The 23,238-nt window shown below is 39.2% G+C and overlaps 2 protein-coding genes and 1 long non-coding RNA gene across 18 annotated transcripts in view; 2 read left to right on the top strand and 1 right to left on the bottom strand.

Moving 5' to 3' along the window:
• NDUFAF2 (NADH:ubiquinone oxidoreductase complex assembly factor 2) overlaps positions 1-6,788 on the top strand; it is a 147,688-nt gene extending 140,900 nt beyond the window's left edge. Inside the window, exon 4 of the mRNA XM_038530687.1 lies at positions 6,476-6,788. Within this exon, the coding sequence (XP_038386615.1) occupies positions 6,476-6,727 (252 nt within the window). The 3' untranslated portion in view covers positions 6,728-6,788. The remainder of the gene's footprint in view (positions 1-6,475) is intronic.
• A 3,750-nt stretch (positions 6,789-10,538) lies between these two features.
• Positions 10,539-16,235, bottom strand: SMIM15 (small integral membrane protein 15). 5 transcript variants are annotated; one of them, XM_038530690.1, is made up of 3 exons: positions 16,089-16,235; positions 14,471-14,597; positions 10,539-13,599 (listed from the first exon to the last, which is right to left on the bottom strand). In XM_038530690.1, exons 2-3 carry the CDS (start codon positions 14,570-14,572, stop codon positions 13,363-13,365), a joined length of 339 nt encoding a protein of 112 aa, XP_038386618.1. In that variant the 5' UTR covers positions 14,573-14,597; positions 16,089-16,235; the 3' UTR covers positions 10,539-13,362. The 5 variants fall into 5 exon arrangements, with proteins under 5 accessions (XP_038386618.1, XP_038386619.1, XP_038386616.1 ...); XM_038530691.1 differs by lacking the exon at positions 16,089-16,235 and adding an exon at positions 15,896-16,032; XM_038530688.1 differs by lacking the exon at positions 16,089-16,235 and adding an exon at positions 15,764-15,903.
• The window catches only part of LOC102151620, a 109,400-nt gene continuing 102,376 nt past the window's right edge, over positions 16,215-23,238 (top strand). For 11 of the 12 annotated variants that reach the window (XR_005355578.1, XR_005355572.1, XR_005355576.1 and 8 more), the window contains exon 1: positions 16,215-16,512. This is a non-coding gene — a long non-coding RNA (uncharacterized LOC102151620). The remainder of the gene's footprint in view (positions 16,513-23,238) is intronic. The other variant, XR_005355579.1, reaches the window with a different exon arrangement.

Here is a 23,238-nt window from a genome sequence, read left to right on the forward strand (position 1 = left end):
GACATGGCCAATTTTATCATTATGCATAAGACTGACTCCTACATCTTTGCTTGCTCTTGAATTTAATAAACTTTCTAACAGTAAAGAACTGTTTAATTTTCTTCAAACCATATTTAGATTTTATCTTGAGATGTGTTTTGTACTTGTTTGAACATAGTTATGTATGGTGTACTTGGAATTCACAAGTACTTAAAACCAAATGGAGACCATTTATAAATGCTAAACTCCAAAGAAGCATGGAACCAGAACATCAAAGAAGCATTGGGTTGTAATATATATGTACATGTGTATCGTGCCTGCCTTTTTTCCTAGCTGGATTCATAGCACTTTTAAAACAATCATTATAATTCCCTAATAAAGGACATACCATTAGCTCTGTTCCATTTCTAGATCCATTTATATGAAAATTATCAAATAATTTTAAAATGTATTATCATGGAATTTCATGTTTAACATGCATGTCACACCATCATCATCATATATATGTATATAAGAGAGTACTACTGAAATACTCCTTGATAGAAGAATTCTCATTTGAAATAGGGTTAGGGGATTAGGATCTTGAATTATATTGTGAAACCATCATTTGCTTTTATTTATACATATGGCACTACAAAGAAATTTAAAAGTACTAGTGAGGGGCAGCTTGGTGGCTCAGTCAGTTAAGCATCTGCCTTTGGCTCAGGTCATGATCCCAGGAGCCCTGCTTCTCTCTCTCTCCCTCTGCTCCCTCTGCCTGCCACTCCCCCTGCTTGTGCTCTCTCTCACTTTCTCTCTCAAATAGGTTAATAAAATCTTTAAAAAAATACTCGTGGCATTTTATGTATCTTAAATTTGTAATAATGGGTAATTTGTATTTACCTTGTTTACTAGATATATGTGTAAAAACACGATACTTCCAAGATGTTTTTGTATATGCTTAGATCTGTATCCAAATATTCAATTCTATTTAATAAAATAGACTCCAAATTGTTCATTCCCATATGTCTGGTCCACGCGTGGCCCCAAAGATGCAGAATGCAGTGGATACCTGAAAAATCTTGAGTAACCTTTTAAAAAAAAAATTTTTTTTTAAGATTTTATTTATTCATGAGAGGCAGAGAGAGAGAGAGAGGAAGAGATACAGGCAGAGAGAGAAGCAGGCTCCATGCAGGGAGCCCAATGCGGGACTCTATCCCCGGACTCCAGGATCACACCCTGAATCAAAGACAGACGCTCAACTGTGAGCCACCCAAGCGTCCCCTGAATAACCTTTTTTGACTCACTTAGATGTTTCTCAGCCCTTCTCACTCCAGTACTTGTTGAGTAATCTAAACTTTCTTGCAGCCAGGATAACTTCGTCAAGAGCACTTGTAGGCAGCTCTCTCCCTTCTCTCGGATACTAGAACTGAGTTCCAAGGTTCAAGTTTACATTGCCTCGGTTTCTGTAATCTCTTCTGTAATCTCTTCTGCCTCATTACACAGATTTCTAGTCCTATCCTGCCATTTGTTTTACCTCTTTTTATATTTCCAGTATTCAGTCTGTTACCCAGCATCTCCCACAGGTATAACTTATATTAGAGCTGATTTCTACACCATCTTGAAAAATTCCTGTATTCTAGAATTTGCATGAGGGACCATATGATTCGAGTGGGATTATATCATGGCTAAAGTCTACAAATGTGCTATAAGTCAACAAGTTAGAAGATTGCATTTTCAGGGTTCCTGGGTGGCTCAGTCAGTTGAGCATCTGCCTGCAGCTCAGGTCATGATCTCAGGGTCCTGGGATTAAGCCCTGCATCAGGCTCTCTGCTCACTGGGGAGCCTGCTTCTCCTTCTCCCTCTCCCGGTCCCTCTGTTCTCTCTTTCAAATAAATTAATAAAATATTAAAAAAAAAAAGAAGAAGAAGATTGTATTTTCAAGCTTTTTGTCTGTATCTTATTAATCTAAAAAAACCTTTCAGTCTTTTCGCATTACACTTAGTTTGCAACACTGAGTAGAGTACTGCAGCACCAAAAGGGCTCTTAAGCAGAGTTCAGCCAAGAAGTGGCCCTGGAAGGGGCTTGAGCTACACCTTTTGAGGCTTGAGTTCACACTGTCAAATTCATGAATTATATACAATAAATAACCATTAACTTGACTGTGCTAAAAACAGGGGTGAGCTTTTTAAAGGCATCCAGAACTTTTCCTTTTTTAAAAAAAAAAGTCTTCACTGTAATCCTTCACAAACAATGGTCATGTATAATATGACACAGAAAATACATAAATTCAAACATTTAATAGCAACATAGTACTTTTTACAACTGAATTTGTCTTTTTTCCCAGTGTCAAGGCTCCATAAAAAAAGTCTAAGCTAATTTGCTCCAACTGAACACTCTGCTGCCTGTTGAAATGAGGGAGATTGTCACAGAATAGTCATTCATTAACAGTATATTTAGGGAAAGTTCTGAAATAACAGATTTTGCCATAGCTCATGCTTTCTCTGTTTTGAGTATGGTTACTTTCTCTTCTTGCTTGAGCTTTAGTTAAAAATGATATCCTTCAGTACTTCACTCCCAGGGTCTCTTGGACGTGACCTTCTTAGAATGGCATTGACCTCATGCATGAAGATCAGCTTCACTGGGCTCAGCCTCAGATGGAGAAAGACCATTGTTAGGACGCCTGGGTGGCTCCCTTGAGCATCTGCCTTTGGCTCAGGGCATGATCCCAGAGTCCCAGGATGGAGTCCCACATCAGGCTCTTTATCAGGAGCCTGCTTCTCCCTCTGCCTGTGTCTCTGCCTCTCTCTGTGTGTCTCTCATGAATAAGTAAATAAACTCTTTATTTAAAAAAAAAAAAAAAAGATTTTTATAGGTAGAGGTAGAAGCAGGCTCCCTGCAGAGAGCCTGATGCAGGACTCGATCCTAGAACTCCAGGATCATGCCCTGAGCCAAAGGCAGATGTTCAACCACTGAGCCACCCAGGGATCCCAAATAAAATCTTTAAAAAAAAAGACCGTTGCTGACATTGCTGCTTCAAATGTCCGGCCAGGGAAGCCAGGACAATGGTGTAGGACATGGAAGGCTTGGTGGGCTGAGGCTCTGTGTTGGGTAGGAGTAGGGAGGGAGTGAGGCACTGTCTGACTCCCAGCTAGTGCTATTAATTTGAGGGCTGCATATAATCCCAACAGTCCCCTTGCTTTCAGGCTATACTTGTCATCAAAATAACTGATATCTTTGCAAACCTTATGAAGTCCTTTTGGTGGGGGTACAATCATGATAAGCCTCAAAATCCATAGCAGTAGTTTCCATAGACAATATGATGATACTCATGTGCTCAAGGAACGTACAGTGAGTGACATAAAGTTCCAGAGCATCAGGCACATAACAGAGTGCCTGCAAATCTAGCATTTTCTATGCAGTGATGTCCTCCATTCTCATCCTTCTGTCACTAGCCCTTCCGTTATGTAGATTCAAGTTTTCATCTTGTATCATTTTCTTTCAGCCTGAAGTACTTTCTTTAATGTTTCAGTTTCCTGAAACTGAATTTTTAATTTATTCTAATTAATTTAAAATGTGTGGCTAGTGGCTACTATATTGGACAATGCATGCCTAGAGTTACGTCTACTCTTATGCCAGTTTATCCTTACTCCTAAAGAGTGATCTTTCTGAAGTATTTATACTGAATGCCTTGTGTATTCGGTGAGGCATCTCTGGCTGACTAGAACTTGAATGTCTTGTAGCTTCATGCACGCTCCAGCAGTTGTTCAGTTTACAGCTCCTTGGTAGTTATTCCTGGCCCTGTAGCATCTCACCCTAGCAACATAAGCTTAATACTCAGCTGAATACTCAAGTGGTCCCCTAAGCAGATTTCTGGGACTTTTTTTTCTGCATATTCTGGTATCCTGCCCCACAAATTCTAGCTTCCTCAGCCTTGGTAACCAATGTCTCTATCTCTTTAGCACAACTTCTGCTTGGGTTCCCCCACCCTATGCAGCAGCCCATATTATGCCTCCAGGCAGAAAGCTGAGGTAATACAGGGCTCATTTCATTTGTGTGCTGCACTACTTAATATTTAATACCTGAAAAGTTTAGTATTTTTTGTCCAGCTTTCTAGTTGTTATGGCAGAAAGACTAGTGTAGTGCCAGTTACTCCATCTTGGTCTCAAGCCAGTAGATTTATTTTACTAACACCTCTATTCTCAATCAAGTGGCAATGGGTGCTGCTTTATTGAAGGCTGTAGCACATTAAAATATTGAAGATTTTTCAGTCCAGCAAAATCACGAACTTTGTCTTTATTCTTCATTAGAGTAGCCATTGATATGGGGATTCTGCTATTTACAAGGTTTTCACAACAAATAGTTATTCAATGTTTGTCCACTATTTAAATATTCACCTGTACTCTCTTCTATTGTCTTAACCACTGCCCAGCAGCTAGTTCTTTCCCAGTCCTCAAAACAGCCTGTGGAAGAAAACAGCATGGTTTCCTCCACGTTACACAAGAAAATTGAGATACAGAGAGGTTCAGCAACTCTTGACAGGGTCACAGAGCTGGTACATGTCCAAACTGGGATTTGTATGCAGATAGTCCTGCTTCAGAGCCCATGGTTTTAATCACAGACTTTCAGAAGCCCTAACAATGTGAACAAGTATACATGTGAGTATTTGAGGTATAAATATTCATACATACACAGTCACATTATTCCCATTTTCAGATAAACTGAGCTTGAAAAAAACTTAAGTGACCTTCTTGGTATCACAGCTAGTAAGAGGTAGTTTGGCATTAAAACTATGTCTGGGGGATCCCTTGGTGGCTCAGTGATTTAGCACCTGCCTTTGTCCCAGGGGCGTGATCCTGGAGTCCCGGGATCGAGCCCCACATCAGGCTCCCTGCATGGAGCCTGCTTCTCCCTCTGCCTGTGTCTCTGCCTCTGTCTCTCATGAATAAAGAAAATCTTAAAAAAAAAAAACAAAAAAAAAAAACTATGTTTGAGTCAAGGAAATATGTGGATGATCATCACAGTGCCATTTTTTTTGAATGAAAATGTGTCACTTTAGGGGCAGCCCCAGTGGCGCAGCGGTTTAGCGCCGCCTGTGGCCTGGGGTGTGATCCTGGAGACCCAGGATCGAGTCCCACATCAGGCTCCCTGGCATGGAGCCTGCTTCTTCCTCTGCCTGTGTTTCTGCCTCTCTCCTCTGTGTCTTTCATGAATAAATAAATAAAATCTTTAAAAAAAAAAAAAGAAAAGAAAAAAGAAAATGTGTCTTTTTGGAAATAACAGTAGGGGTGTTCACTCAGTAAATTGTGGTACAATGATAAATCATACAACCTTCTTTTTTTATGTTGAATATTTTCAGGGAGAAAAGCAGCATATGAAAGGATATTTATATTAAACATATAAACATTTTATATGAAGGAAGGCCCACTTGCTTGCTCTTAGTTTATTTCTACACATTGAAACAAACATACTAGTTTTATTAATGAACGTACTGAGACTGAAGGTGGTGGTGTTCAAAGGAAATGAAAGGAAAAATTCTTATTTTACGGTAATTTCTACTGTAAAATAGGCTTTGTTACAAAATGACTTAACTCTCCAGATTCATGTTTTTTCCATCTAACTTTCATCTTATCTATTCTAAATATTTACAAAACTAGATTTCCTTTCATACATGATTTATGTTCTGTTTAATTTTTTTGGAGGCTGTTAGGAGGGGTCTGGTAACAGTTTAAAAGAAAAGACAAGGGAAATTCTTTCCTAGGTAAAATGATAATCTCCATGTTTTTCAACTCTTGAAATTTTTAATCAGTCTTCATGTTAAAATAATTAACATATTCAGAAGATTGAGTTTTTCATTTGCCTAAATGGCTGTTGTAAGAAACTGATTTGGCAGAGTGATGGTGAATAGAGAACTTATGCGAAGACAGAACAAAAGAAAGAACAGCTCTCTGCCTTCACCTGTCTTTATGCAGCAGCTAGAGGTTTACACCAGCTGTAAGACTGCAGAAGAGCTGAGGTAAATAAAGCAGGAATGGGAGCTTCAGGGGTTGTGATGTGACTGATCCCCTGACACCAACACCAAACAAGGTGCATACCAACTTCTCAGTAGCATCTTGCTACCTGGGGTGGTTTACCACTGCAAGTTCAACTGAAACTCAAGTTTCATTGAGTTCAACTCAATGAAAGTTCCGTAGCTTTCATTCTGCTCCAGGGCTTCCATGAAGACACAGAAGGGCATAGAGGGTATTGAAGAGTATAGGGATATGGAAAACGTATTTTTTTCTACTTCCACTGTTTCCTGTATTGTATTGACAAAGATTTCCTTTGTGACACATGGTCACTTCACCTGACAACTCTACAGGGTGCCTAAAAGTATCGTGTGTGTGTGTGTGTGTGTGTGTGTGTGTGTGTGTGTATATATATATTTATTTATTTATTTTACTTTCACAAAACCAATAGAGCTTGGGTTTAATCTAACTCAAATTTAGTAATGTCTTCCATTTGTATATACATGCAGGAAATACTAAAGAATGAAAAAAAAAGAGAAGATATTAAAATTAAAAGTCAACATCTTTATGAAGAAGAAAAACTCCTTAGCAAAGGGAGCAAGGAAGAACTCTTGGCTCAACCAGTTCAAACTCAGATCAAAGGGCATGCCTCGGCTCCATACTTTGGAAAGGAAGAACCTTCCGTGGCTCCCACCAGCACTGGTAAAATCTTTCAACCGGGATCCTGGATGCCACAAGGCAGCAAGAACCCAAATCAATGAATGCGCTGTGGTAGTATTTCATTTGTGTAACTTTTTTTAACAATAAAAGAAGTAAAAATTATTTTGTTATTTTCTGAATATACAGTAATTCTCAGTTCCATTAAGCTTTTTTTTTTTTAAGATTTTATTATTTATTTATTCATGAGAGACACAGAGTAGAGAGAGAGACACAGGCAGAGGGAGCAGCAGGCTCCATGCAGGGAGCCTGATGTGAGACTCTGATCCAGGGTCTCCAAGATCACACCCTACGCTGAAGGCAGCACTAAACCGCTGAGCCACCCGGGCTACCCAAGAATTCATTTTTAGTATGCATAAGAAATGTGAGGTTATGAACTATATATAGAAGCCTATTTTTTAAAGATTTTTAAGTAATCTATACCAAACATGGAGTTCAAACTTACAACTGAGATCAAGAGTCGCACACTCTACCAACTGAGCCAGGCACCTCAAAATCCAACTTCTTTTAGGTATAACTCCTTCATTTGCTTTAGTCATCATCCTATTTATGAACTTGCTTAGGTTTTCCCTTTTAGGATTTCTCCCTCGTGAAGTATCTTATAGCTTTATGCGCTCAGTACATTTTGAATCCTTATGATCATTTAGGAACTCCAATGTATATCATGAAAGATAATGGTAATTAGTGCTGTCTCCTACTAAAGTACCCAGTGAAGAGAAAAATGAGAAGACTGCCATTTCTGGAGAAGCATTCTGTTAAGATTCTGAAGGATTAATAAGCATGAACTTATTAAACATGCTCTTATTAAAACATGTGGAGGTGAAGAAAATGTAGTTGATAAATCAAAAAAAGCCACAAAAGCCTGGAGTTTGAAAAGAGAAATTAGTAGGACCAATAGAAGATAATCATCACAAAGTCTGAAGGGACAGTAAAGAGAAATGGTATGTTAACTGGAGTTCCCTAAGATAAAAAATTATTTTGAGAGAGGCACCTGGGTGGCTCAGTTAAGCATCCGACTCCTGATTTCAACTCCTGTGCTCAGGTCATGATCTCAGGTCTGTGAAATTGGGCTCCATGCTGGGTGTGAAGCATGCTTGGAATTCTCTCTGCCCCTCCCCCCCTTAAAAAAAAAAAAACAGTATTTTGGGAAAATGAAATATAGGCGAGGGCTCTCACCAATTCCACTGACAATGGGAATTCCAGTGACTTGTATATTTAAGAAAAACATAAGATGGGTGATGTTAAAACACTCATTATTATACTAAAGTATTTTTGAAGGGTCATATGTTTTCTGAAGTATACAACTAAGTTTTTGTTGCTAATACATACTGCTCACAGTGTTGTGGCATTATAATAGGTGCTCAATAAATATTTACGGAGTGATTCAAATTTTAATGCTCTATAGGAAATCCTTGGTTCTTTTTTTTTTTTTAAGACCTTTTTTATTTATTCATGAGATACAGAAGGGAGGCAGAGACACAGAGGGGACGCAGGCTCCCTGCAGGAAGCCCAGTGCGGGACTCACTCATGCCCTGAGCAGAAACCAGATGCTCAACCACTGAGCCAGGCGTCCCAGTTACATGTTTTAATACTGAATTCTTAAAAACACATAGGTTAACATTTTTACTTAATAGAAGGTAAAAATTTTAATTGCTTAAGAAATAAATTACAGAAAAATACAACTTTGTAAAACAGAATATTAAAACAAATAATCAAACGTTATTTCCATAACATACTTATTGAATGACCAAAAAAAAGACCCTTGGTGAAAATACTATCATTCCAGCACCTGTTAATATGAGGTCAACCGTTGAGTCTCTGTATCATTACAGAATATTACATTTTACCATACACGCAAAAAAAGGAACTAGCCAGTAGGCAATAGAAAAAGAGGTAAAATTGATAAAATAGTGCAATTGATTATAAGTTAAGATTTCTTGAATCTTGGTTTATGAGAAAAAATACAAATGTTCTAACATGCTAAAATATTTCTATTAGATTAAATGAAATCTATACATCTTTTTATAAATGTTTGCCTTTTAGTCTATAAATATCTTAACATGACAATTTACATTTTTAATTTGTTTTCCTTTTAAAATACTTGTTTTATTAACTACAGAGAATAAACTGATGGCTACCAGAGTGGGGAGGAGGATGGGAGGATAGGTGAAATCAGTGATGGAGATTATAGGGACACTTGTGATGAGGACTGGGTGTCGTATTGAAGTGCTGAATCACTAAATTTACACCTGAAACTAATGTTACACTGTATGTTCACTAACTGGAATTTAAGTAAAAACTTAAAAAATAAATACTAAGTAGATGAGGCATAAAAAATAAAATGAAAATAGCTGTTTTACATAACCAGAAAAGAAAATCTTAACCAGAAGTCTTAACCAGAAGTCCTTGTGGGAGAATACCTGAAGTAAGATTATGATACTGGCCCACCATTATTAGTAGAGCATACACTTTTTTCAAAAAAGATTTTATTTTTAAGTAATCTCTATACCCACCATGGGGCTCAAACTTACAACTCTGAGATCAAGAGTTGTACACTCTAGCCAGATGCCCCTAGAGCATGAAGTTTTAAAGTGATTTCAAGGGGTGCCTGGGTGGCTCAGTTGGTATCTGCCTTCGGCTCAGGCCATGATCCCAGGGACTTGGGGGTTGAGCCCCAGGTCAAGCTCCCCCCTCAGCAGGAAGCCTGCTTTTCCCTCTCTCTCTGCTGCTCCCCCTGCTTGTGCTCTAATAAATAAATAAAATCTTTTTTTAAAAAAGTGATTTCAAGAAGTGAAAATGACATTTCTAGTAATTCATCCACACTCCTTTCCTCAAGACTAACATTTTTTGGATGACTGGTGGCACTGTTAGGTGGTACGGGAACAGAGTTAAATGTCCTACATAAAAATGAACTATATAACCTTGCCCTAATTCAATTTACCTTTCTAAGCAATCTTTTTTTATATTTGGCTTTTATGCCAGACACGTGCCAAACACAATTAAAGTATCAAAGTATTAGTTTGTCCACCATATGTCATATCTTAAATAGTTATATTTTGGACAGTTACAAGTTTTTTTTAAAAATGAAAAGGTCTTGGGATGCGTTGGTGGCTCAGTGGTTGAGTGTGTCTGCCTTTAGCGCAGGGCATGGTCGAGGTCCTGGGATCCAGTCCTGCATCAGGCTTCCTGGGAAGAGCCTGCTTTTCCCTCTGCCTATGTCTCTGCCTCTCCCTCTGTGTCTTTCATGAATAAATAAATTTTTAAAAATTTTTAAATGAAAATGTCTTTATTTTTTTCAAGACAGACTTTAAACCTAAGCAAAGGTTTAATTCCAAAAATAAAAATGTTCATTTCAAAGTAATTAAAGTATCATATATACCTTAAGTACTTTCTCAGAGGTAAACTGTTCTTGATTTCCCATGCCTGTGCTATACATGCATGTAGCAGATTTCTGACTGCTCAAGTACAGAAAATGTGTTGGCTATTGGGTTTAATTCTATAAATCTAGCCTATTAGCTATGCCTTGGATATATGAAGTTGAAAATCAACAAAAATGGAGGAAAAAATTTTTCCCATTATGTTATTCTTTTCCATTCCTACTTTTACTGATTTCTATCATTTAATCAGCCTGAACCAATACCATTATATTTTTAATGCTATCTCATTAACCACACTATTTAAAATGTGATCTGATCTCACCAAACAAAAAATAAAACACAAAAACAAAAATAAATGTAACTGGAATTTACATAGAACAGGCTTTCTCAAACGGTGTCTATGTTCTTTGGGGGGAAAACCAGAAGTGAGAAGAGTCTGTAATAATTAAATACAGTTAAAAGACTCCAAGAAATCACATAGGAATAATCCCGTGTTTTTTATATTTCCCAAACTTGTGGTATTTGAACATGGAATCTATTTTAATACATTTGAGAAGCACATACATATACATACATATATATTTCAGATATAAAGTAAATCAGAGTTATGTTATAACCAATTCCAAACATAAAAACAATCATTAACAGGACACAGATTACCTCTAACGTAATACCAGATGAGGTGTAAAGTGCCCCTTACCCCTTTCCTTTACATTATGTGTAAGCAAAGAAGGAATGAGTCAGGAGCTGTTAATTATAATTTATCTCAACATTGGTTTTCAAGCTCACAGCTTGGAAAGCTTACTTTGCTTACTATAACCTCAAGAAATAAAAGTTAAAAATGCTATACTAAAAAGTGTATCTGATGTAGCAATACCATGCTGAAGTTTATCACGTGGATAGTATGGATCAAATTTTGACACACAAACCTTTTTTTCTTTTTTGGGTAAAATATCTATTATAGGCAGCCTGTGTTGTTCCCAAAACCAGGCATAAAAGGCTAATTGATGGGCAGCCTGGGTGGCTCAGTGGTTTAGGGCCGCCTTCAGCCCAGGACGTGATCCTGGGGACCCGGGATCGAGTCCTGCATCAGGCTCCCTGCATGGAGCCTGCTTCTCCCTCTGCCTGTCTCTATCTCTCTTCTGTCTCTCTCTCTCTCTCTCTCGCCGCCCCCTCCCGTGTCTCTAATAAATAAATAAAATCTTTAAATAAAAAAAGGTAATTGATTATATCCTCAAAACTTCAGAAGTAACATAAAAAGGCAATTTTTAAAAGAAATTTTATGCCTTATTAGGCATAGTAAGAATGATATTCTTTCATCAATAGTATTATTTGTTGCAGAGAAAAGACTGATTTTTCTGAAGAATCTACCCTCACAATACTCTATTTTGCATTCCCCATTTCCCCCACATAAACACAAACGTAAAGACATACATATTATAAAATCTGTCGATCTCACATATATAAAAAGGCTCCATAGATGTTGGGAAAAAACTAAAGCTGAAGAAACTGCCTATGTCAAACAAATTCAAAATTGGCATGTGTTAAGACTCGAAAAGAAATTATAGAAAAACAGATTTCAATACAAGAAATCAATGAAAGCACAGCTTTAGTAGATAATTGACAAATTTTACATGTATCTTAGCCTAATTTTTCTTAAACTGTGCTCTGCAGACCCAGGAGGACTAGGAGATACACAGAAGCAGTTTACGTTTTAATTTCAACTATTAAAACCTCAGTGACAATAAAGATATCCTAAATCACGTAAGTAACCTAACAAAACACTGAATTATTTCAGTGCCTGGAGACCAGTCTATAAGCATTCTCATGAGTCCTTAGGTTTTCATAGTTGAGAAACATTGCCCTGAACTTTTACAAGTAGGCTTGTAGCTATAAATAAATTCAGAACCCTTTGAAAAGTCTAACTTCAGTAACATATCTAACCCTCCGTTTAAAAAAAACAAAAACAAAAAACCCAGGACCTCTTTATAAAAAAGTATCAGATTTATTTCAATATCTAGTTTCATTTTTAAATTAAAGCTGGTGGACAATTATTTGTAATTTAAAATTCATTATCAGAGGTGAGGAAAATGTTAATAAGCTATTAGATACTGACAGTTAACAAAATTATTGGACTCTGCATTTATAAAAGCCATGTTTAATAGTAAAAAGTTCCAGTTATGCTACTTAATTGAAGGAAGTATCTTTTTAGCTCTTTATTTCTAATTTTAACACATTCTCATTTTGACATAATTTATCTTTTTCACCCAATTACTAGTATGAGGAACAAAATTTTTCCAAATGTTAAACTTTTACCACTTATGAAATAGGACTTAACTATTACTTTTTCAAAATTCCTTAAAAGAAGTCTGAAAGTTTAATTTTCACCATGAACCTGCTTGATCAGAAAGTACAGAACATCACTACTAGATAAATTAAAATGAAGAATGGAATAAAAACACACAAGTGGCATCTACATAATGAGCAAGTTATATAGTAAGACATATTAACTACACATTTCTACACAGCACAGTAAAGATTAAACTGCTTCCAAGGTACCACAAGCTTTGGCATTTTTACTGCAAGCTTTAAATCAAAGTGTTATTCTACTCAACAAGACAGCTCTGCGAAAATGGCAGTGTTCATAAGTACAAAAATTCTTCTACTTGGTAGGTGGTAATTCTACATAGCCAATAAGAGAATTCTTTATAAAATGAGATTTTTAAAAAATGCAAAATGTCTGATAATTATCTCAAAGGCTAAAATGAGAAAATGCAGAACACAAAGAGTCATTGGTTAATATGTGGCTTTGAGAAAGCCAGAAATGATTCTATTCCAGGAAGTAAGCAATAATGATAAAAGATGTAATTAATATATGGCTTTTAAGCCAAAGCACACTTTTCACCTCAGGACAGTTTTGACTATTACATCCTCAATTCCCTTCGCCCAGAACAGAACCCTGTTCTAAGCCATTATTTGAATAGAGTTCATAATGTATAGTCATTCTTCACCACCGGATGTTTTCATTTCAGAACATAAGCTGCCAAATGGCAAGTGACTAAGTCAATTATAAAGAATTTATAGCATAATAAATGCCAATTTACAGTAACTGTCATCAGACTTCTACACCAAAACCTAAAAGTTGCTGCAGTAGAGGTGACAACATGATTCTTCCATGAACTCAGACTTTGTTTACAACAAATTATAGCCATAAAAACCAGAAAAGAAACCTTTGTGGGCCCTTCCAATGCTGCATAATTTTCAAAATGATTTTCCTCTGGTTATACAGCCTGTTCATTCCTTCAATCCTTTTTTAGTCGTTTAGCTTTTGCAATATTTTCTTGACGTTTTTGTTTCTTCTTTTGCTCCTTTTCCCTGGCCTCAATCATCTTGGCCAATTTCCAGGACAGTACTGCACTTGCTAGAAACAATGGAGTAAGGGCCAAGATAACCGTCGTAAGGAAGCCATACGGGTCCTTTGCAGCCCATTCCACAACATACTCAGCCCAAGCCTTTATATCAAACATCTTTGTGGCCGTCTTCAGAAAAGGGAAGAGGGGGGCAACAAGAGAAAAGACTATGTGGTTAATCAAATTTTGAAAAAGTTACATCATACACTCAGTTAACTCGGAATTCTGTTGTAACTCATTAGGTTTTTGTTTTTGAAAAACCATCCATTAGTACTATTTTAATACGGACTGTTATCTCCAGTTAAGAAAAATAATTCAACTAGGGTAACACTTAAAAGTGTAAAGGTATAGAAGATAAAAAGTAAAAACCTTGTGGAATCTGTGTTCAGAAACGGCCAATTTTCTTTAGCAACAGACTTTTTAAAAAGAGTCCTGAGTCTTAAGCGCTCCTTCCAGGAAACAGCTGAATCGTGTTTGGTATTTTTTGACACAGACTTAGTATTATTAAGTACTAATTAACAAAAATACGATTCACCAAATTTGGTGTTTGAAAAGGACAAGCCACAGAATACATGAAAAGGTTGAGAGGAAGGTAATGAATGCATGGCTGTTTCCAGGGATGAAAAGGAGAGATGGTATGGGAGGCATGATTAATATCCACATTCGTGTGCAAAGAGACATAAGCAAAAAAAAGGACATGCTATCTTATGCCCTCTTTCCTCTCTAAAGATTCCTACTTGAGGACATAATTGAATAAATGAAAAAATTACCCATAACAGGTGCCAAGCATTTTGTTCCACTCTGAGTTGGTATGGGACGGCCATCTGGTAAATACGGATGGTGTGGATCTGAGTGACATTTTCTATTTTGCCCCAGAGGCTGATTTTCAACCTTTCGTGTTTGGGTCAACCTCTATTCAAAGGTGAAAATTAAGAATACTTGGGTAGGAATGGGTGTACATACATGCACAATTTTGGCTGGGATATAAAAAGCCATCTACCTTATGCTTGAGTAGTTCTTTCCAACTTTGTCCTGGAATTACTGGTGAGCCAATTACAGTGTCAGATGACTCTTGCTTGTCTGTCGTCTTTAGTTCTACCATACACTTGTGAGAGAAAGTTTAAATTCTGTATTGAAAACAGATAAGAGGGAAAAAAGTCAACTTTTAGGATAATTGTGAAAATTTCAAATAGACTATTTTGAAATCCTACCTATGCAACCTATAAATGACATGTAAAATTGCCTAGCACACTATACACATTAGAACCTATTCTTTCCTAATTTTTTTTTAGGTTTTATTTATTTATTCACGAGAGACACAGAGAGAGAAAGAGAGAGGCAGAGGCACAGGCAGAGGGAGCAGCAGGCTCCATGCACGGAGCCCGACATGGGACTCGATCCCGGGTCTCCAGGATCAAGCCCTGGGCTGAATGCAGACGCCCAACCTCTGAGGCACCCAGGGGTCCCCTCTTCCTAATTTGAAGAAAGAATCCATGACAACTGCAAATGCCCTCTAAGAAAATCCTAATTACTGGTATAATTACAACTATTTTACTAAATTACTTCAAAATAAAACTATGAGGCTCACTGACATATAAAGAGAAAAATGAGTTCACTGATAAGTTACAGCATATCCGTTCCCAGGTTTTGAACTTTTTTTTTTTGGTCACTCTACTACACAATTCGTGTTCTTCACAGAAACCAAAGGAAAATACACATCATCACCCACAATCCCTTCACCTCCAAAAAAGTACCACAGGGGCAGCCGGGGTGGCTGAGCGGTTTGGCGCCGCCTTCGGCCCAGGGCGTGACCCTGGAGACCCAGGATCGAGTCCCACATCGGGCTCCCTGCGTGGAGCCTGCTTCCCCCTCAGCCTGTGTCTCTGCCCCTCTCTCTCTGTCTCTCATGTGCCACAGGCTTTACCATCCCTCCACCGGTCGCTTCATACTCAAACGTTCAAGTGCCGGTAGGGCCCTGTTAACGGGCCTGGCCTCCGCCCCCTGCCTGGGATTCTCGGGCCCACACGGAGGTCCATCTGTTGGTTCACAACTTCTCCAGCACGGTCACGAACTGACTAAGGCAAAATTCAGTGACAATCGAAGAAACTTTGAGAAGAAGAAAAATAAAAGAGTAACGCGGAAGTGAAGGGCCGGGCTCGTGGCAAAGTTCTAGCCACTAAGACAGAAAAGCCACGGCCCAGAGGCCGCCACGGCCCAGAGGCCGCCACGGCTCCCGGGCGCTTGCACGCGACCCAAACCCGCGAGGCCCCCGCCTCGGAGAAGTCAGTCATACTCTCCTCCCCCCGTGAGGGGTCGAGCCCGGCTTCACGTCCGCCCAGCCCCGCGCGGCCCTGACGGTGCGTGGCCGCCGTCAGCACGTCGCGTCCATCCTCGGTGGGGTCCTTTCTCCCTCTAGTTCCCTCACCCCATCCGGCCGCCCGCCCCAGGGGGCCACGTTAGCTCGCCCAGCGGCCTCGGCGGGAATCCGAGAGCGGGCGGGTCCCGGGCATCCGGGCGTGGTCCCGCCGCAGCTCGGGCCTCCTCCGGGCGCGCGGGCTGGCCCGGCGCCCCCCTTCACGGCCGCGACCGCGGGCTCAGACCCCCGACTCCCAACTCACCTCCAGGCCGGAAGCAGGAAGGCGGAAGCCGCGGCTGGCGCGTCCCGCCCCCCGGCCGGCCCCAGCCCGCAGGGGGCCCGAGGAAGTCGAGGGGCCAGTTTCCGGCGGCGCCATTGCGGTGCGGGTCCCGGGACCCCGGCCTGCGGGGCTCGCGGGGGCGGGGCGGCGCCCGGGGCAGCGAGCGGCGGGTGAGGCCTCTGCGGGGAGCCCGAGTCCGGCGCCTCCTGCGGGGGCCCAGGGGCGAGGTGGAGGCGCGGGAGGACGCCGGGAGCCGCGCCGGGGCGCCGCGGGGCGTCCGTCTCTGCCCCCGAGGTCAGCCAGGAGCCGGCGGTTGGTGCAGGGCCCCGACGGGTGAGGTCTGGAGCCCCTGGAAACACCCCCCGGACCGGTAGCGCTTGGTCTCCACAAGCCGCCCCGAGCCCAGGTGAGGGTCACCGAGCGACCGTCGGAGGATCCGGGCGAGCCCGTCCTCCCGGGCCACCCCGCCCCAGCCCCTGCCTCTTCTGGTTGGACAGGACCGCAGGCCGGGAGCCCGACCGTGGTGGATCCCCTGGACCTTGTTCCTGAGGGGAAATGCAAGCAGGCTGTGCGAAGAGGGGGTTTTTGTGGTTTGTTTTGAATTTGAGACCCTAACTCCTTTCACACCACACACACACACACACACACACACGAAATGCTCCGTGCTTGCCCCAAAGTGAACTCGGCCAATGAACCGTCTGGGCGTAGAGTTCCGGCAGAGATGCTTGCTCTTTCAGTACACGAATCCAGGGATGCAAAAGTCAACCAGCAGAAAGAGCCACTTTAACACTGTCTTCTAATCTACAGGAAACTGAGGGATTAACTCTGGTTTGGTTGGTGACCAGGTTTTGTGATTGCTTGCACTGAGCTGCTCGCTCTCTCTGCCGCTTGCTCGCGAGTGTTGCAAGACCTCTTCACTTTCATGTGCCAAGTAAAGCAGGTTTTTATTCTTGAAAGACTATAGAACGTTCTCTTTGAGGAGCAAGCTGTGACATGCATAACTAGTTTAGATGGAACAGCAGTAACTATTATTTACCAGGCAACAGGCTTTTTGGCAAAAAAAACTAAACTACTGTCCGTCGGGCATACGTTAATGTTTGTGTGTTGTGTTAGCAGCAGTTGTTTTCTTACTCATTCTTGTTTGGAAACGTGGGTGATGGTTTCAGAGCTTATGCTGCTTGGACCCCGCCTGTACCTGTAGTAGCTGGAAGGAGCAGACTCAGCCACTGGATTGTGTATACAGAAAACTTTACTTGCTAGAAATCACTGACTATGTGATTTCTAAAAACTTGCTCAAATAGTAGTTCCAGGCAGGGTCAGAATGCATTTTAACGTCCTTCAGTGCAGAGGCAAGGTGTGCGTGATTTTTTTTTAATCTTGGATCCGCAGTATACCCAATTACCGCCTTCCCAGTAGTTTGCTCTGCTGCTTCTCCTGTTAAATGCATTGGAGTCTTGGGCTGCAAGAAAAGATGCATAAGAAGTAAGCTCTATAGCTGGTTGTAGTCTAGACCTTGCCTTCACAGCCTAATACTGCTTACCTAGTTTTCAGCGCCAGGATGCAAGCCCAGGAATAGCATAGGGGTTGCCAGGGATGAGCCCCTTAATGCAACCTGCAGTGCCTTAATGAAACGTGGTGTGAAGGGGACGCCTGGGTGGCTCAGCAGGTGTCTGCCTTCGGCCCAGGGAGTGATCCTGGAGACCCGGGGTCGAGTCCCACATCGGGCTCCCTGCATGGAGCCTGCTTCTCCCTCTGCTTGTGTCTCTGCCTCTGCCTTTCTGTGTGTCTCTCATGAATAAATAAATAAATATTAAAAAAAGAAAAAGAAAAGAAAAAGAAAGAAAGAAAGGTGGTGTGAAGGTTCAGGTACTGTGCGCTGTTTTCTGTAGTCAGGAGTCCTAGCTTGTGAGTTGAGGTTCCCAGGCCTTGTCTCTGCTGTATACACTGGTATATCTGTATACACTGGTAAGTCACTCTGAGCCTGTTTCCTCTTCCTTATGTGGAATGTACACAGGTTATCTCTGGTGTTCTTTCAGCTTTAAAATTATGTCAGTTGGACTGGGTTTGGCCATTTTTCTAACTTATGTTTCGTAAGTGGCAGCAGAACCGGGAACTCAGTGGAAACATAGCCAATTTTCTTAAGGTCTTATTCTTTATTTGAAAAGATTCTTTTGGGTTTTTTTTCTTTCACAAATGTCCTTTAGAATGCCAACTTAGGATAACAAGGAAATAAGCTCGGCTTGTATTTATTAAGAAATCTTATTCATGTAACTTGAACCAGTTATCAGAACCCTACACTATTAAGAACAGTTTATCTTGGCATAATTCCTTGGTAGTGTATCACACCACCCTCCCCATTCACCCTAGTTATCTTGAAAAAAAGAACATTACAAAATTTTAATCTTTTTTTCTCTCTTAAGAAGGTAAGCCCTACTCTGTCATTTGTTCAAAAAGTATTTTTCTCCTGATGGTACAAAGTTAGATTTCACCTTGACTCTTCAAAATTGTGAATGAAAAAGAAAACATCATGAATGAGTAAAACCAGAGTAAGATTCTGTTATTAAAATCTAGACTTGACTAATGATCTTGAGAACTTTCCTACCTACTCAAGATTTTGTGTTTATTTCTCTGCAGTTAACACTTCACATATTTGACTTTATTTGACAAAATTGCTTTCTTTAAGTTTTATTTTTTTCCTTTCATTGAAACATAATGAAAATATATTTCTTGTTTTTTTTTTAAAGATTTTATTGTTTGGAGGAAGGGGGGGTCGAAGGAAAGAGAGAAGCATCCTCCCCTCTGATATGGAGTCGGACATGGGGCTTTATCTCAAGACCTTGAGATCATGACCTGAGCCGAAATCAAGAACGATTAACTGAGCGAGCAACGCAGGTGCCCCAAAAATGCATTTCTTAATAATTACAATTGTTGATTTAAAAAGTAATAATCAGGTTTTACTGGTATTTGCAAGATCATATTAAAGAATAATAATTTCTTAAAAACTATTAGTACTCATTATGCACCAGATACTGGGCTAGATGCCTCAGATCTGTTATCTCGAGACTAAACAATCCCAAATGATAGTGTTCTTATACCCATTTTACAGATAAGGAATCAGAAACTTGAAAAATAGAGCAGAATTCTAAACACACCCGGCCAAAATCCCTGTTCTTCCTTAATATCCAAAGATTTGTCCGAAAAAGGCTGATTTCATAAAATGAAAGCATATTTTTTATTCTATAATTGTTAATTAACTAATAATCACAACTGAAATTTTTCCATACTTTAGAATTTACTATTGCCCAGGTGGTGGCAGCATGTCTCAAAGAGCTAGTATGGTGCAAAAGATTCTCTCCAACTTTGCCAGTTGATTTGCCTCCTCATATGGGATCTCTGTCAACTAACTTCTCTGTTGGGCTTTCGCTACTATTAGACCAAGCCATCAGTGACTAAATGTGTTTTCCATTCTCCCATCAGCCTCATCTTCTGAATGGGTCCTACCCTGCTACTTTGCTTTTAGCTTATTTTACTTAGAAAGCATCACAAAATTACTGTTTTTTAGGATATTTATGTAGACCTATCCAGTAACACAAAAAATTTTTTTCAAATATTGTTAATTTTCACCCATTGTTAAATATAATTTAGAAGAAACCTATACTAAAACAATGAGCTAATCTTATAAAATACTTGTTTAAATTAGATAGCATGCTTCTTAAACATATAGGATATACCAATTAAGGAGGCCATGAAAAGCTTTTAAAAGATAGAATGAATCTTCAAATTAAGAACAAGAACATTCAGGAGGGAGCAGGGCAAGGTTGTACAATTCAGAAGGAATGCATATGTAGCAGAATAACTAGTTAAACCAATTTTAGCTAAAAATTGCTTGGAACATTATTTTCACCTTTGTAGGGCAGATGCTACTTCCTCACAAAAACTCTCTCTACCCCATCACTTAATTTTTTTTTTCATAGCACTCCAGTCTGAACTTGTTTGCCAGTTTGTTATCTGTTTTTCCTGCTAAAAGATAAGCTGTATGTGATCAGTTACCCCAGTACCTGAAAATATTGTTTTGAATAGTTGATTCCAAAATGTAGTAGCATTGCTACTTACAAATAAAACTGTTAGTTTTATTTTAATTTGTAGTATGAACAAATCATGAAATAACCTAAATCTTGTGAAGTTTGTATTAAAATACCAAATGGGCACCTGAGTGGTGCTCAGTTGGTTAAGCATCTGCATTCATCTCAGGTCATGATCTCAGGATCCTGGGATGGAGTCCCATGTTGGGCTTCCTACTCAGAAGGGAGTCTGCTTCTTTCTCACCCTCTCCTCCTTCCCCCACTCATGCTCCCACTGTCTCTCTGTCAAATAAATAAATAAAGTACCAAACAGTTGTAGTATGTTTTCAGGGTAATAATGGATGCCCATAAGAAGAGGTCTGAAGATGAGTAGGTAAGGTGTTTAGAGAAAGGTAAAGTAATTATGATAATCTTGTTAATTAAAGAATACTAGTTACTTAATAATTTCCAAGTATGTACAAGGAACATAGACTATGGGTGCTAAGATTTACAATAAGAACAGCCTGGAGTAGATATCTCTGTAGAGATCATTGAAAATGGGGCAAAAGTGTATGTGCAGACTAGATGCTCTCTTGATATTTTCCAGCTTCATTATTCCCAGTGCAGGTTGCAGGAGAAATACTTAGATTGAATAGCAGATACGTCTCTCATTGATTATTCCTTGCTACTCATGGCTTCTTGTATACATTTAGAAACATTGAGTACAGTCACTGCATGTGGTTACATATAGCTGCTTTGGCTAGTTTATAGAATTTTTTTCACAAAATACTGAAAATTAGGTGTTTCTGCGCTTTCAATACTGAAACTGTTTACAATTCTTTATCTTCAGAATGTACTGTACATGCACATGCAGCAAACTAAATTCCCTGTAGGTAGAGAGCATCATTAGTGAAACTTTCTGAAGCCTTGCGTTGCAGTCAGTGCTTTTGAAGTTGTGAGATACTAAACTTCCCTGCTGAATCTAGAGGTTCAAATTTTAGGCTTGCCCCTAAATAATGAAATTATATTAACCATGTCGAGTTACTTTTTATTTCTATGCTAGAGTCTCTTAGCCATTAAATAAGAATTGCTATCCCAATTGGGAAAACTAATCCATGTAAGAATCCTTCAGTGTAAAAATGATGTGTATTGCAAAAGCACCCCCCTAGCAATATCACCGTCACTGGGTAGAATTTTAATTTGATGCCTTCACCTAAACATATAAACCGTATAAAACATTTTAACTGGGGGCAGCCCGGATGGCATAGCGGTTTGGCGCCGCCTGCAGCCCAGGGCGTGATCCTGGAGATCCGGGATCGAGTCCTGTATCGGGCTCCCTGCATGGAGCCTGCTTCTCCCTCTGCCTGTGTCTCTGCCTCTCTCCTGCTTTGTATCTCTCATGAGTAAATAAAATAAAAATCTTTAAAAAAAAAAACATTTTAACTGTATAAAACATGTTCAGTGATCTTGTCAGAGACATTGTTCTCCATGTCATAGAGTACCCTTTATAGAAAGTCCCATGTAAGGTATTTCAGAATGTGATTCTAAAAAACTTTCGGAAACCCCTTTTGGTAATGAGAGTTTTGCCTCTTTTTGGTTTGATTGTAAGGAAGCTCAAGAACGAAATTTGAAGTTCATGTTTCACATCTATTCTGACCTGCATACTTGGATTTCTTTTTAAATACATTTTTCCTAGGACAGGTATTGTCTATCTGTAATTATCATATATGTTAATATAGTAAGATAAGTCCTTGGTGAAATAAGGGACTGTATAGTTGCCTGTTTATCAGGTGTTTGAAACTCAGAGTTTACTTTTGATATGTAACAAGTAGTTATTTGCTAGTAAAATTCTTCCACTGATTCTAATTTTTATGTCTATTTTAAAATCTTGTATTATAACTGTATCATTTAAAACTAGGGAACATAGGAAATCATTGTTGGGAACTGCATTCCAAAGTCTAATGCTAAAAGCTAGTTTGTGCCTTTAATAGGCCTTGGAATATAATGTGTATATTTGGAACCTAGTTTTAAAAATCAACAAAATTTACTTGCGCCAGGCTATAAATATATATGGTTTATGCTCCTTAAACCATCACTTAGAGACATATCCTACTCCCAAATTCATAAATTGCTCTTGCTGAGTTTACAGTTTATGTTTTTAGGCTTTAAGTCAGGAAGTGAAACTGTCTGAAATCTAAAAACTCCATTCTGATTCACATATGTATTCTTGAAGTAATAATCATGGCGTGTATGATGAGTTTCTAGAGGCTTTGAATTTGGAGCTTGACTTAATTTTTAGGTTTGACCTTGATCAACTAATTTCCTATTCTTTGTAATGAGGAGATAATAGTCATACCTGCCGTTATACAGAAAGTCGGACCAAAGTTCTCTTGAGATTGTTTTCATCTCTAGGTTTTAATATTCTATTGCAGGACTGTGCTGCAGCTGTACACTTGTATTATTAATGAATATAGGTATATAAGAATCTGATTTAGTCTCTAGTTCTAGGTACATATTTGACTTCATGATGGAGCAAAAAAATCATTTACTATTTCTGTACCAGATTCCCATGTCCATAAAATATAATTAAGAATACCTGTTTTTTTGCAACATTGACTAGCTAATGAATAATTGTGTGGTCTCCTTTTTATAGAAGGTTATATTTTATAGAATTTGTTTGTAAATTGATTGTTGAAAGCTTACACAGATTCCCAGGGAATTATGTTATAAATAGTGGTTACATTCTTCATTCAGCCTGTAAATGCCTATTTGACACACAGTATAAGTGGAAAAAGTGCCTTTGCATAAAAATGGTAGAATATAATCTTCAAAACTGTTAATAAAGTAGTAAAAATTAGATGAATTTTTGATAGCTTTGTGCAATAGTAGGATCTTATAGCAAGTGTTGGAAAATAAATTTATCTGAGTCCATTTTTTCTTCCAGATTTTTACGTCCTAGAAGGTATGGTATGAATGATTTGTCAACACTTTCTGACCATCTTACCACATATGCAGAGTGATACATCTTACTGTATATGTAGTCTAGGAATCATTGTTTGTTGCAACTGTTT

Source organism: Canis lupus, chromosome 2, assembly GCF_011100685.1.
Source record: "Canis lupus familiaris isolate Mischka breed German Shepherd chromosome 2, alternate assembly UU_Cfam_GSD_1.0, whole genome shotgun sequence".
Classification (NCBI taxonomy): domain Eukaryota; kingdom Metazoa; phylum Chordata; class Mammalia; order Carnivora; family Canidae; genus Canis; species Canis lupus.